This window comes from Abramis brama, assembly GCF_963993115.1.
Source record: "Abramis brama genome assembly, chromosome: 7".
NCBI lineage: Eukaryota > Metazoa > Chordata > Actinopteri > Cypriniformes > Leuciscidae > Abramis > Abramis brama.
The window spans coordinates 41,318,075-41,333,832 of NC_139969.1; the positions used below are offsets into that span (position 1 = coordinate 41,318,075).

Sequence of the window (15,758 nt, forward strand, 5' to 3'; positions counted from 1 at the left end):
GCTGCGTTATTTAAATAGCAAATGAATTTGTGCCCATCTGTGTCCTGCTGCTGGTCTGAGAACCAGGTGTGTGTTCTGGCGCATTGTTGGCGCATTGTTTTGAGGAATTGAAATAGACCATTGACCAACTGAAACCTGGTCTAAAGTCAATGGCGCAGTATTTATTTTTTTGTTATTTAAAGAGCGCATTAGTAATGTGCATCTATAGGTGGGTCCACAACGTGTGTACACTCTGCTTATGACACACACACTCTGCTTATTACACACACAGGGACACAGCAGCACACAAACATGCCAGATATTAAAAATAAAAGGATTACAATGTAAAAGATGATTATTGTGTACATAAATATATGGTGGAATCCGGCTTGTCCCGTAGATGGTCTGAGCTTTAACCTCACACACACACACACACACACACACACACACACACACACACACAGCTTTAACCTCGCGCACGAGCAGATCCGTTTCATTCATTATTTCTGCTTACAAATTTCCTCATGTGTGATAGCGAATCCGACATGGCGCGAGCGCAACTGGCCTTTAAAGGGAATGGGAGATTAAACTCTGATTGGTTTATTGCACATTACGCCCAAAACACACCCATTACTCATTAAGAGAATAGAGACAACCCTTTTAGACCATGCGCCGGGAGTGCCGACCATTTTTCCTGTTGTTAAACTAGCAAGAGTTTCGGACATGCCCTAAGTGCACTTGCGCCGTTCTCTATAGACCATGCGCTTAGATCATTAAAATGGGGCCCAATGTGTTCAGCACAATACCTAATCTGGAAATAGATTAGGTATAATAAAAAAAACCTTAAAGACTGTTCTAACTATGAATTTTAAACAATATGCATATAAATTCAGCACCAGAGTGAGCCATAGTGTGTCGCTGGATCGCAAAGTCGCCAAATTGCAAATCCCTCACCCATTTCCTGCTAAAATCTAATGCTAATCCAGCATTGCAATCCAGCATAAGGTATGTTTTGTATGCTGGCGGACCAGCTCAGCTTAGCTTGAGAACAGCATGAAAGTGTTGGTCCAGACCAGCGCAATCCTGGATTCATACTGGATTTTTCAGCATTGGCTCAACCAATGGTGCTCGTCTGAGGCAGGAGTTTCTGCTCGTCTGACCAATGGAGGACTGAGACAGTGCTTTAAAACAGTTATTTCACCACTACTAGGACCTGACTTCAGTTTCCAGAGGATGAGACTACTGTACAATGGCACCATTCTGTGCCTCATAGTGTCCTACTGAATGCAGTAAGAGCTGACTACAACTACAACTGACACATCGGTTTCTCCTATCAAGTGCTCGCAAGGTTACAAGGCATGAATTCAGTGAGGGAAAAAAAAGTCTGATTGCAATCATGACGATTTGTACCTAGTATTAGACACACAAATGTAAGGGCCAATCAGTGGGAATGCTTCCTGAAGGTCAGAGCTGTCATAGTAACTGTGAAAACACTGCTGATAAAGTAAAGTAAAGTGGTCCGCACTGTCAATTCTTAGACCTTTTTTTAGAAAATCCAGCGGATGCACTGTAAGAATAGATCAGACTCCAATGTGTGTTTGGTGTGAAGAGCTGGAGAAGAAATAGGGGGTTGAAAGCCAAAGCAGATCAATTTGTTCACCGCCGGTTTGTGGAGCCACAGTGATTCATGATTCATGCTGCACTACTGGATGTTCAGTTCACTGAATCCGGACAGTTTTTAGGCCATATGTCTGGAGAAGATAGCATGGGTGTAGTAAATCAAACAAAACCCTTTCTGAGAAACATTGTTCTGCATATACTGTATAAGATGCTTATGAATAAGAAGACCTCGGAAGAAACAAATACAAAGTGCAATGTTTTGTAGTGCTGTAAAAATGTTTTGCAACTACATTAAGGAGAGTGGTGGCTTCAAAGATAATGTAATTTATTTGCAATGGACAGGTACGAACCTCAGCAAAAACATAAATGGGATATGTATGAGGAATGAGAGAAATAACTCTCAATATGTTAAACACCCTATTGCACGGATACTGTACACTCTCTGTGAAATGGAGAATTCATAGGAATACTTTTATGTCTCAATAGACAAATCTGCTCTTTATAATATTTCCATTGTGTGGATGGGGGTTCAGAATAACTCTACAGCACGACTCGCAAAAGGTGCAAATGCAAATATTCAGAGAAATGTTCAAACTAGTTGACTGCAGACGTTTCCAAGAATATGCATATGCTTTAAATGGTTGTATTTATCTCAAAAACCTTCTTCTTCTGAAGAAAGAACAATTCAATTAAGCGTCTGTTCAAAGGAGAACTAAAAGCTTAATTAAAAATAGAGAGATACTTTGGACTACCATAAACTCTCTCCCATGTTTCTCGCACGCTGTTCTCGGGTTTAAGAGCAAGAAGGACAGGACAGATCTTTTATTAAAACAATAATACTAAATGTTAAATAAAATGAAAAAGTTCATTGCATGTGAGACGGGTGCATGTTCTTATCAAATGATCAATAAATATTTAATTTCACAATCTATGGGTTTGTATATTTACCATTATATGTAACAAATAATATAAAAGACATGAATGTAAATATTTACATAGTTAGGATAAGATTCGTCATAAATCTAACACTAGTTAGACATTATCACATTAGTGGAATTGCTATCTGAATATCGTGATACTACTATCAATTCTGTGTATCTAGCACTGTTTATAATTATTGCCTTTTTTCATGCGTGTCAAAATTAGCCTCATGTTTGACCTATAATGAGCTTTACCTTCTCGATATCTTGAGAAAGACAGATTCACTCATTAGTGTCTTCCTCCTAAAGTAGCGACATGTTCAATAATCGACTGCAACAGCTTACAAACTGCAACACAACACTTTGGTATTGTCCTTTTGGCAGGGTGTTGGGTCATTAGTTGGGTCACAGCATTCGTCTGCAGTGACGAGACTGTTACTCTGTGATAAATAAGATTTGAGCAGCGAAGGAACAGCTCAGTCATGCGGCGGGCATTAGTTGCACGCCATGGCTCCTGAGAAGTTGTGTTTCTTTTTAATAAATGCAGGAACATAGTGAGTCACTTAGTCTAAACAACATTTCCTACAGAAAGGCATGCTGAGATGGGACTCTTTTTTTAGACTGTTTCTCAGCGGCTCACCTTAACTCACAGCCACAATCTGCCCTTTAAGGAGAGATGCTCCTGGATGGGTTTGTGCTCCACACACTCCGGCACAGAATCTGCTAAACTCACAGGATTAACTGTTAACTGTTAACATTTTCATCACCGTAGCTGTTCCATGAATCAGAAGTAATTTGTCAGCTGGTAGATATTTTGGATTATCGCCTCTATTATGCAGCGCCGTCACAAAGTTCATCATCTGCATACGTGTTTAAGCTTTGCCCGTTTTACCTTTGTGCAAATGCACACACAAAGCTTTTTCACGTAAACAGTCAGTTATGTCTTGAATTTACAGAAACAGTTAGAAGAAAATAAATGTAATATTTTCAACAACTTTTACATAGTTTTATAAAAAAAAAATTATATATATATAGACATTATTATTTTGTTGATGTAAATAATACTGTTTACATACTGATTGTACATAATAATTTACTATAATTATATAAATTCCTATATTTTTAGATATCATAAAACATTATTATTTAACTTATTATATCAAGTAAATATTTTTGTTCCACCCAGACAATAGAGTCAAAGTTCTGGCTCTTTACGGTCTCAGATCCCAGGGCTGAGATAATCTCGTTGTTTCATTCATAGATGTGGCTGAAACGCATGATGCCAGTGCGTGGTACTGTACAAGTGAAATGCTAATGCTACAGTTTGCTATCTTAGCTAGATAACACAGGCTTTGGTAGAAGACACAACATGCTTTTTGACATGTATCTGTTGGCATCTGTGCAGTTCAGTTGCGAGTGCCATTACCACCCTGCTGCAAAATCCAGCATAAACCAGCATGAAATCCATGTTGGTCCAGGTTGGCTAGAGCTGGATTAGCTGGTGGACAAGCACACTCATGCTGTCCTCAAGCAGAACCGAGCTGGTGACCAGAAAACCACCAAATGCTGGATCTCTCAGCAGGACAGGCTGACCAAGTGTTAATTTAGCTGTGTTAAAGGTGATCAACTCCTCCCCAAAATAAAAATCCTCTCATCATTCTCACGTTTTCCCCTCTGTGGAACACAAACAGAGATTTTTAGAACAATAATCCATCTCTGCGAGTCCACATCATGCGGGTTCCTTAAAGTTGACGCTTTAAAAACCACACAAAGTGAACACAATAGTAATCCATACAGCTCCAGTTGATGAATAGATGTCTTCTGGAGCACAACAATAGGTGTAGGTAAGAAAAGTACTACAACGTTTTTTACTTTTACCTTTTTTACTAAAAGGCTGTAAACCATCGGCTCATCCGCGGGTTCTGAAGCACGAGGCGTAAATGGACCAAACGCAGGTCAAATGAACTCGAACGTTACTTTTCTGTCTGTGGTTTATAATTCCCTCAATAGACACACAAAGTGTGGCCTAAATGTGATCCTGCTTATGTACGGCAACACCAAGGTTTTATAGTTTCTGTCATGATTCCTGTCTTGTGTTCCCCTTGTCTCGTGTGCACTTTTGTTATTTCCTGTTCTGTGTCATGTTTTGTAGTCCTTTGTAGTTTTTGTTGTTGATTAGTCTCTCCAGGTGTTTCTGATTAGCCCCGCCCCCTTGTTATCTTGTTTAGCTTGTTTGCCTATGTATTTAAGCCCTGTGTCTAGTTCACTTAATGTTATTTTATGTTGGGCTCCCTGCTCGTCAAGTTTTGAGTTTATTTAATAAAGTTTGCTGCACATGGGTCCTGCTTCCTCCTTTGATTTAACTGCGACGTTACAGTTTCTAGAGTGGAGCTTCTGCTTGTTTAATTTTAGTTTCATGTTTCACTGTTTTCACACAAGTTAGTCCCTGAATAATAATATATTTTACTGTTTATTTTTATTCAGAGGAATAAAGACGTGCATATATCTATCTATTCTGTGGTGGTTTGTCTTTTCATTTTTAGTTCTAGCATCTTATACAGTACTTTTTTTTTTAGTTGAGTTGAATTGTAACAGCTGATATCACCCGCTGGTGTGGACAGTGATATAGTTTATGGTTACAGTTATCTTTATAGTTATCGCTCTTGCTGTGAGCGGGGCTTAAGTCAGTGATTTAGTCAGTATTGGCATATGCTGATTTAATTACTGTGTTAAAATTAAATGGAAAGCGCAATTGTGTAGAGAGACAAAGAAACTCTGTTGAAAAGTAAGATGGTGAAACAACATCAAAGTTGATTCGCTCTGCAAAATCAGCACTTAATTCTATAATAATTCAACACTGAAGCCCTCTAACCAAGGGACAGTCCACCTAAAAATGAAAATTCTGTCATTATTTGCTCTCCCTCGTGTCATTCCACACCTGTATGACCTTCTTTCTTCATCTTTTATTAAGACTATTGATTATTGGACATTGAGAAAGGTCACATGTGGCCGAAACATTTGCCATTTTTTCATTAAAGTAGTGGTTTTATCTCACAGTTGTTGGCTTTCCTCAGAGTGAGTGCGGGTCTTGTGGATCTGTATCCTCTCTTCTGTGGAGCTGAAGATGTTTAGAAGAATGTTGTTAACCAAACAGTTTCGGTTCCCATTGACTTCATAGAATGGACAAACAATACAATGGAAGTCGATGGGAACAAAACTGTTTGGTTATGAACATTCTTAAAGAAATATTAATTCCTATGTGTTAAACTGCCTCCAGGTAATACGCCTGCCGTCGTGTCCTTAAAGGAGCATTGCGTAGGTTCTGAAATTTCTAACAGTTACTGACACCAGTGGCCGTTAGAGGAACTGCAGCCAGTCTCATGCTCGTTCTCGGTGTGCACACGCTTGTACGACCACATCAACCAGGGTTGCCGCAGCAACCACTGACTCATGGAGATTCACCAGCATAATGTTTGAGGTAAGAAAACACCATTTGAAAACACTACCGATTGCCGCTGCTTACTAATAATGGCTGCCCAGCCGTACGGATGTAAGCCCAAGTAGACGAGAACGCGCATGACGTCACATTTTGTGATTTTCGCGCTGATTCGGGCCCGACTCCTCCACACACAATTGAGCCTACAGGCTGATAGAGGCAACCGTGGTGGACAGTCAAGGTGTCATTCTTTTTATTACATCATGGTTGGCTCATACATGTACAAATGAAAACTCTATCTTAAAGATTTTTTTAAGTAAAAAACTACACATAGCCCCTTTAATGTAAAGCTAACCGCTAAAGGAAATGTTTTTGCAGCTTTAATACGAATAACTGTGTGTTTGATTCATGCAGTTTAGACTATGCAGTGTTTTATTTATTCAACTGATGAAAATTGCAAATACTTTTAAATACAAAACAAGGTCACTAGTCTTGAATCAGCAGCACCATCAGCTATTGGCGATTGTTTCCTGAATCGTCCATAGTCAACATGATTGGCAATTACTTGGTCTTAATACAGTTACGCATGAATTATGCATGCTTATTTTATTAGCTCTTCCTGTAATTTAGTTTAAAGGACCAGGACAATGGGATCTCCGGTTTGGAGGACCAGAAGATTCCTGAAGGTTATTGATTACTCAGAACTGGTTGATGTATTAAATAGAGATGCACCGGTCAATCAGGCCTGGACGGTTTTTGCACAAACACTAGATTGGACACACACGATCTTTATTCCGGACTTGCACACAAACAGCATTGCAATCATTTCCCAAAATGTCATTTGTGGTGAAATATTAGGAAGTCTGTAAAGAGGACATTAATACAGCAAAGAGGAGATGATAAATCAGAAAACACTGGACCAGGCTCTGCAGTTCACTGTTCAACATGTGCGAAATATAGCAAGGAAATATAAATACTGAAATGTGGTGGGGGTTTATATGAATGTATCTTTGACTGTCTTCAGATCAGTTTCGAGTTTGGATTGTGATTAAAATGCAGTGGTTGCCTCTAATTTCAAATGGCTACATGTGCGTGTGTGTGTGTGTGTGTGTGTGAGTGTGTGTGAGTGTGTGTGCGTGTGTGTGCGTGCGTGTGTGTGTGTGTGTGTGTGTGTGAGTGTGTGTGCGTGTGTGACCCGTGCTGGCGATCCTTATATCACACACAGAATCACAGTATTTCAAAATATCTGCCAAACATGATCTGTTACGTCTGAAGTAAATGTTTGGTTAACTATTGGGGAAATCATCTGATGTGTAACATTTTATTAGATCCGTGTGGTACAGTAGATCTGAATATATAGACTGTCTGTTTCATTAATGTGAATCAAACAATTGTGGTATCATGGGGGGAAAAATAGTTGAATATATATTTTTTCCTATAGATATATAGGAACTATTTGGTTTGGACTTGGTGTGTTTCAAATGTGGTGTTATTCCCAGTGATTTTAAGGTATGATTGGTACTGTATAGGTCTGGAACCTTCAGAAAACTTTAACTCTTTTTTTCTCAAAATTGACTCTGCTGACTCTATCGACTATCTCATCTCGATATATACAGTATATATATATTAAGGCCAGTTTGGCCTGTTATAGAGCAAATAAACTACAAATAAATTCACTTAAAGGGAAAAAAAAACTCTGGATTTGCTCACACAGAGCAAAATTCACAGAGGAGTTCAGACTTGAGTATTTGTGACCCTGGTTTTAATGAATTCATTCATTTACTTCAACGAATGAGATCAAAAGCACTTTGAGAGTGACTGTATTTCCACAAGCCCAGCTCTTAATCGAACAGCTCATGGAGGCTGATTCTGGTTACAGTCTTTAACTTTCTAAACTTTCTAAATCTGCTAGCTCTTAATGTGACAGCACTGTTCACTGTCTTCACGGTCTTCTCGGTCTTTAGTACAACTGTTTTTCAGTTATTGTGCAGCTATGTTATGCTTTTGAGATTTATAAACACAAAGGCTATTTGTTTTCTTTTTTGATGTACATCATGTATATTGTGACAGCATTTGGTAACATATGTAATAATGTGAATGACAAGCATGCTAACCAGTTATAAGATCTGCAAAATATTGTATTAGTGAAATTAAGACTAAAGAAAAATACATCTTAGCTATACAATGTTGGTATATTTTACTCAAGGGAAATTACATCAAGTCAGTGTAAACTGCTTCTGGTGAAACATGAATATATAGGCTATATATTTAAAAAGCCATAGCGAACATAATATAGTGAAGACTTGCTCTACTCAGCAACCATAGCGACCACCAACAGAATCCATAACACCTTAGCAACAACAAAGAAACACCATAGCAACCACCCAAAAAACAAGCACAACTCAACATAATTTTTTTAAAGGTACTTATAAAGCACTTTGTAAATACGCTCAATTTAATCACATTCAGCATCTAATGCAATTAGGAGCAATTCCAGCGTTATTTTCTGTTCTAACGTATTTCAGCTGCGTTCCTGTAATGGCAAATCTGACTCTCGAGCAGATTCTGCGTCTCCTTTGAAGATGAAAACCTGCTGGTGCCATTTTAGAAAACGTGTTTGGAAAAAATAAGAGGCACAATCAATCCGACTGTACACACACCCTGTTTTCACTCTCGAAGAGTCAACCCTGAAGCCCGGTCGAGCATCGTGAGAGCCACGGTCCAGACAGTAAAGTCACTATTTTGACAAACAAGGAACTCCATTGCTTTCAATGAGAAACCTTTGGAGTCGATGGGAAATGTATCGTTGTCATGGATTAAACTAGGGTATAATTTTGCTATTATGACATGTGTTGGGGTATACATTTCAATTTAAACACCCACCATCATTTTATTTTCATTAAACTATGAAGACATTTTTGAGCGCCCATATAATACAGAACGGCAGATACAAATACAGTCACAATTTAATAAACAAGTACAAACATCCCAAGTCTTCTGAGGCCTAACGACCGCTTTGAGTGAGAAACAGCCCCAAAACGAATGATCCATCCGCTGTAATGCTCCAGTCTTGAACACTCTCTCAAACCACATCAGTTTTGATTGTGAAATGCCATGTGTTTCAGGCCAAAGATGCTAATGTTCAGGTTTAGCTTATGAATGAGATGTGACTGCGTTGATGGAGTGGGATCATTTTCAGGGTTTAAAACCTTGTGTTTCTCACACAAAAATATTGCCATTTGTGATACTTTTGTACTGTACTGACTGTACTTTTGCCTGTTACATGCTTTCCATCCTACAGACGGTCGTCACATGATATATATATAATGATTTCACAGTTACTGCTGAATACACATTCTTTCTTCTCTATTGACAAAATACAATCGACACACCGTGAAAGAGACAGACAAAAACAATGCTAAGTACGCTATATAAGATTTCAAATACCTGACAAATAACTTCAGTCTGCAATAAATACATCAATACATCAAACGTATGGTAATCTGCATAATTTATTCACGTCACGCAGCATCACTCTGCTATACTGTGAACCGTATTATTATCCACAGATTCAGACTTTCCTCAAATGTGCTCAGATTGTCGGAAATGCACAAAATGGGTCACAGAAAGCATCTCAAAAAGCCGCAAAAGTAATAATTTCTGTGTTTGCGATGGCAGAAACTGTGCTTCTTCTGCCAAAGGCTTGTCCCGTTTTCTCAAGAATAATCTGTGCAATGAATTCAAAGACTGTCAACATAAAGATGCAAAAAACCAGAGCGAAACTGTGGGCAATTCATCTATACATTAACCAAACTAATCTGTGTAATAAAGATATATAGTTCTGTCCCACTTTTTGTGTTTACACTTTTTATATACATTCATTTTGCTGCACTAAATAAGTGTTTATATGCAGGTTTACATGGAATTACAAGTGTCACTTTTCACATTTTAACATCAAATAACAAAAATATTGTAAGTCCTCGTATTAATTTCTACATGATTTATTTGTACGTTCAGTACTTTACTTGTCACTCCACTATTTAGGTGAACTGATAAATGCAAAAAGGTGATTAAAAATAGTTAAAGACTTCATTAATGTTGACTAGTCACAGCACATAAAATGTAGACTATACATTCACACACGTCAACAACCTACAGTGTGCTTATTTTTAGTCGTTTTATTCCAGTGCAGTTGTCATGTTTGCAGTGGTTATGTAGTTGTCCTGAATTAAGGTCAGGGTAGGGTTAGGTGCTCAAAGATATCCATAATCATGTATAAAAAGCAAATGGATGTTAAACGCATCTTCATCACACACATGAGGAGAGCAATTGAAAGCAATGTAGTGGCACTTGAGCATGCTTCAGTTTTTGATGGCTTTGGGAGCGAGAATAGATTAGTGTATGAAAAATAGAGTGATGACTAATATGAGAAACCATATAGACTGGCTTTAATAATACAGTGCACATCTGACTGTGTGAAGCTGTAAAGGACAACATCCATCATCTTGGTATCAGGACTCCACGCTTTATTTATTTAGCTACTTTTTGATTAAGGCGCTCAATCAAGGTTTTGCCAAAGTAAAGGCAAACTTAGGTTCATATGGTGTGGACTCTGCCTTTAGCTTGAGGTTTTTGTACATGAAGCATAACGAATCAAGACAAATAGGCTACACCATCAATCAACAGTGTAAAGTACGACAGAAAGGCAGAACATCGATTAGACAAGGCTATTAGAGGACAATCCTGTTTAGTTAGAAGACGAGGCTACTGATACACCCAGACATGCCACTCAATCTCTAATAATAAATCCCACTTGACAGTAATAAGTGTTGCTGCATCTATAAGAAAGTCAGTCAGGCACATCAGTAAGCGCTTCGAAAGAAGACTGGAGACAATCACCATTTATTTCATGACCAGAGAATAAGAAAGAAAGAAAGAAAGAAAAGAAAGAAAGAAAGAAAGAAAGAAAGAAAGAAAGAAAGAAAGAAAGAAAGAAAGAAAGACACGAACTTACCAGACCATAGACGAAACTCAGCAAGGTGCCGCAAAAGAGGAACCCTAAAGTGTGTACGATCAGCGTGGCTCCCATCCCGACTCGAGTTCACGCACACCGATGTCAGATTAAACGGGATTTCTCGGATGTTTACGTCTGTTTAAGCGCCGATAAAGAGCCAGTCATTTCTCGTCCATCTGCTGCCCTGCCATTACATCGTTCGCTTGTGAAATTATGAATATTTTCTCACGGCTTTTCCTTGTCACAGATCTCTTCCCACTCTCTCTCTCTCCCGCTCGCGTTTTATTTCTCTGCATCTGTCTGCCTTTTTTCCTGAAATTACATCCACATGTCAGAACTATTTATGTCCTTCTCCTTCTGCGGTAGGAAGTTCAAATGATTCTTTGTGGAGTAGAAACCGACACTTTATTTTTAGGTCTTTTAAATTTCCCTTCAGCCCTGCTGTAAAAAAAGCGACATAATAAAGCGGTGTCCCTCAGGCTCAACCATCAGCTTTCTCTGCTCAGGACACCAAAAAACATCGGCAGAACGGGTTTATCGGACACTGATGATGGGTCGATGTGCTGAAACTAACCGAAATACACAATACGTGAAATATTCGCGGGCTTTTACTATTCGTTCAGAAACACCGTCTGCAAGTTTAACTGACAGACTTCAAGCGCAAATGTCTTTAATGGAATATGTGAGTTCGTTTTATGTATGCTAAACTAATACTTAAAACACGCTTTTGGGCTCTTTCAAAACTAACTTAAAGTTTCACATCTGTTTCTAAACGGATTTTCGCTGTAGTTTTGAGGCAGATGTTGATCTGACAGCCGCATTACACGGTACAAACGTAAGATAAATGTGTAGTGGGATGTTTTAAAAGGACAGATTCCTACGTTTACTTCACAATTAACGTCACGTTACGCCGCGCCGCTGGAAAAAAAACAAAAGAATCAGTTGGTTTTCGGGTTATTTTTAGGCAAGTTGTCCTCTTTGACAAGACGCCTCGAGTCAGACTAGCACACGTCGGTAACCCTCACTGGACCTCTGAGAGTAGTGGAGTAGCTAGGAGAAAAAGAGGCAGGTATCGCTGACAGGCGTGAAGGGTTCTGATTGGCCCACAGGGGAAGGGTGAGGGATTTGATTGGCTCGCGGTCTCCAGGGGTTCATTACACCCGACTCAAGACGACACGCCCCTTTTGCACAAGCCGCGCATTCAGTGCTGTGCTTTATGTTGGCAGAGGAGCGTTTATTAGCGTCGCGCGTCCACACCGTGCGATGCAACTGATGAATATATGCTAATTCAGTGCTGGGTAACGTTCTCTGGCTTCTGAAATACATCTTTCAGTAATGGTTTTAATATTTTAGCTTTTTTTAATATTTGCTCATTCATTAAATGCATTCTTGAACAGTCAGTCAAGTTCACTTATGACAACACCTTGGTTTACACACTTGGCTTATTCGTTTATGTGTTTGATTTAGTATTTTTATGTTTAATTCACACACACACACACACACACACACACACACACACACACACACACACACACACACACACATCTTTGTGGGGACTCTCCATAGACATAATGGTTTTTATACTGTACAAACTGTATATTCTCTCCCCTAACAATAACCCTACCCCTATGCTCAACATATAGTACAAAACTTTCTGCACTTTTACATAAAAAATAAAAAACAACAACAACTTAATTTAGCATTTTTATTGAGGTAAAAATCATGCACACAAAAGTTGCAACCATGAAGATATATGGCATTCAGTTTGATACCATAAAACCATGAAGCTGATCGCTTAGAAAAGTCAAATAATAGCATACCTGTAGTTTACAGGCTGTGTGTTTGAGGTATTGAGGTCTCCTGGGAATGAGCAATAACAGTGATGCTAAACATGCATAGCTAAAGTCATACGTTTACAAAGAATGCAGAATCAGCTAAATGTTAATAATCTTAAGAAAATAAGATGATTCATTAAATTAGAAAGTGTGTTTGTTTGTTTGCCTGAATAAGCTGAACATCATCCATTTGAAATGTCATGAAAGTGAGGAATCATTAGTCAACATTTGAAGTGGATCAAAAGTTCATCAAAGTTGTCCTATAAGACAAGAACGGGTTTTGTTCAAAATTCATGTATAACTTGATGAAAGGTTTTGATCCACTTCAAATGTTGACTACTGTATTTATTTTTTCCTTTAAGAGTTATTGCACAGATGTTTGGACTGACGAAAACCTACAAAATATAAATCATACATTATTACATTAACTTTATAGGAAAATGTAAGGTAGGTCAATTCTTGCAACAACCAAAAAAGTGATATTTAGGCTATAGATAGCATGTGTTATCAACTGTTGTATCCTAATGAGATTATCTGTGTGTGGTATAATCAAATAAGAAACATTAAATAGTCATCTTTGCATGCCATATCTTGGCATATCTGAAAAGTATTTGTAAATATTCAACATTTTACTAATTGGTGTTCTTTTTTTTTTCCAAATAAAGCCATGATACTGATGTGCACATGTGTGTTCACTGGGCTACTGAAGTGATCCAGACCTGCTGCTGTTTGTTGTGCAACATTAGAAATGATAGTTTGCAGAAGCTCCAAATACAGCATAAAAGCCCCGGATAAGCCATCGGTAATCCCAGTCTTCTGAATCAATACCTTTATATGAAGAGCACACTCAAATGTGTTTATGTATTCACTGGGATAAACTTATTTACTGTGTGAACTATTCCGTTATAATATAATAAATGAAACAACATGCAGGAATGGTTGATTCTGTTTTGGCTTTGTTTGGAAGAATTTGAAAGCAAAGAACCGTCTCATAAATGGTAGCATAAAATCAGCATTTTTCCCTCTGGCCATGAACTATTCCCCGAGTGAATTAACGTGAGCGGTTCTGCTAGAAATCCCAGTACACTGACTGAGCAGGCAATGTTTCGGCATTCCAGGTGGTTTTACACTCGATTATATTTTATATCCCTGATGTCTAAGTGATTCAAGTAAAAGATTTTTAGGCTCAATAAAAATATGAATATTTTCACTGATTAAAAGACCATCTCCACCAATATAGACTGACTGCCAGAAGCTGAAAGTCCCCCTGTGGTGTAAATCCAGCTTTTAATGTAGTTTATATGTCTATGTGGTGTTTTTAATATGCTTTAAGACAAACCATGTGTAAATTCATAAGTCGACAGCATTGCTGAGTATTTTCTCCTTAAAACTGCAGTGAACCAAAGACAGTCTCAAAAACACGCTTTGAAATCGCTGGTGTTTCTGACGTCACAAACTACCTTGTAACCAATCAGATCAACGTGTGATCGTCAACCAGTGGATCTCTGAGCTGAGTGAGTGAGTGAGTGGAGGCGGGGCTCATTTGCATATTCATAGAACCGCACATACTAAATGAGGCAAGGGTGTCGAGTTACATTCAAGATATTTTAAAGCATGACGGGTTTTTTTTCAAGGGTCATTTTGGTGATCAAAGATGAGTTTTAAGGGATACAATTACTGACTACAAGGGGACTTTAACAGCTCTTAACTAGGGGATTTATATGAAGTTTTTTCCTGTACTAGTCTTCTCAAAGGAAGGTGGAGTTTGCAGGGAAAAAAGCCACTCTTTGGATTCACTAGATTAATCTGCAGTCTGTCAGAGCACTTATAATAGCAATGTGATATTATTTCCATTTTACATTAAAAGATAAGAGCTAAGTCATTTGTCGCTTATACTGAATCTGAGGCTTTAAAACTCAATTTTAGTGTCAAATATATTTAAGTTCAATGAGTATGACATAGTTCAAACATTAAACAATATATTTCTGCTTAACAATTTCAGTCTTCTTAACATAACTGTACCATTTCGTTTGATTTTTTATTTACTGTACCAAAATTATGACAAATGCATTATCACTTGCATATTTAAAATTAAGAAGCACAAAAATATACTGCAAAATATGTATCTTTAAAAGCAACATGCACGTCCTAAAATACACTTTTATCTTCATCCAAATATAGGTGAATACTTCTGTTTAAAATGTATAATCGATTATTCCAAGTTCCACATATAGCTTTTTATTTTATTTTATTTGTTCTATTCTTTACCCTGTTTCCTCCCAGTACTTCAAGTGGAAGGACCAGTGGAAGATGAATTAGACACAGTTTAGATGTTTGCTAAACTCTGCTGTGAAACCACACAATAAACTCCTCCTCGTAGTCTCTCTATTGTCATCTGTAAAGTGAAATGTACCCTATAGAAGGGCATGTGTTTTAGTCTTTCCAAAACAAGGGCTTCCGTCTGATTTTAACACCTTCAAAATGATAGCAGCAGGCACTGAAATCTGGAGTTAAGTTTGACACAGAAGTGATTGAGAGCGTTTGAGAGCGTGTTTTGCAGTAATCTGCCTCTGTGGAGGTTCAGTGTCATGTCTGAAGCGTACGAGGGAATGACTCACAGGCAGAACAGCAAGTTTAAAATGATTAAAAATAACCCTATCCTTATAAGGTTCTAAACTGGGAAGTTTTCACATCAAATGAGCCATTATAATTTGTAAAAAAAAAATGGTAACAAGTATATCCTGGCAGGTCCAGTGCCAGAAGAGAGGGCACGTTATTTAACTCGTCCTGGTAATCCTCAGCGATACTAAACCCCTGCAGTGAAGATCCAAAGGAATGCAGCAATTTCATTTTCCTATCATACACACCACACACACACATGCACATTTCTAAGCCTGTATCGGTGTAGAGGATATTGCTGTATCTCCATTAGTCTCTATATTGTCATTGAAACA

General features: G+C 38.1%; 1 protein-coding gene across 1 annotated transcript in view; it reads right to left on the bottom strand.

Moving 5' to 3' along the window:
• Positions 1 to 11,987, bottom strand: part of pth1r (parathyroid hormone 1 receptor) — a 102,276-nt gene extending 90,289 nt beyond the window's left edge. Inside the window, exon 1 of the mRNA XM_084120607.1 lies at positions 10,970 to 11,987. Coding sequence (XP_083976733.1) covers positions 10,970 to 11,044 — 75 coding nt within the window. The 5' untranslated portion in view covers positions 11,045 to 11,987. The remainder of the gene's footprint in view (positions 1 to 10,969) is intronic.
• Positions 11,988 to 15,758: the final 3,771 nt, after the last annotated feature.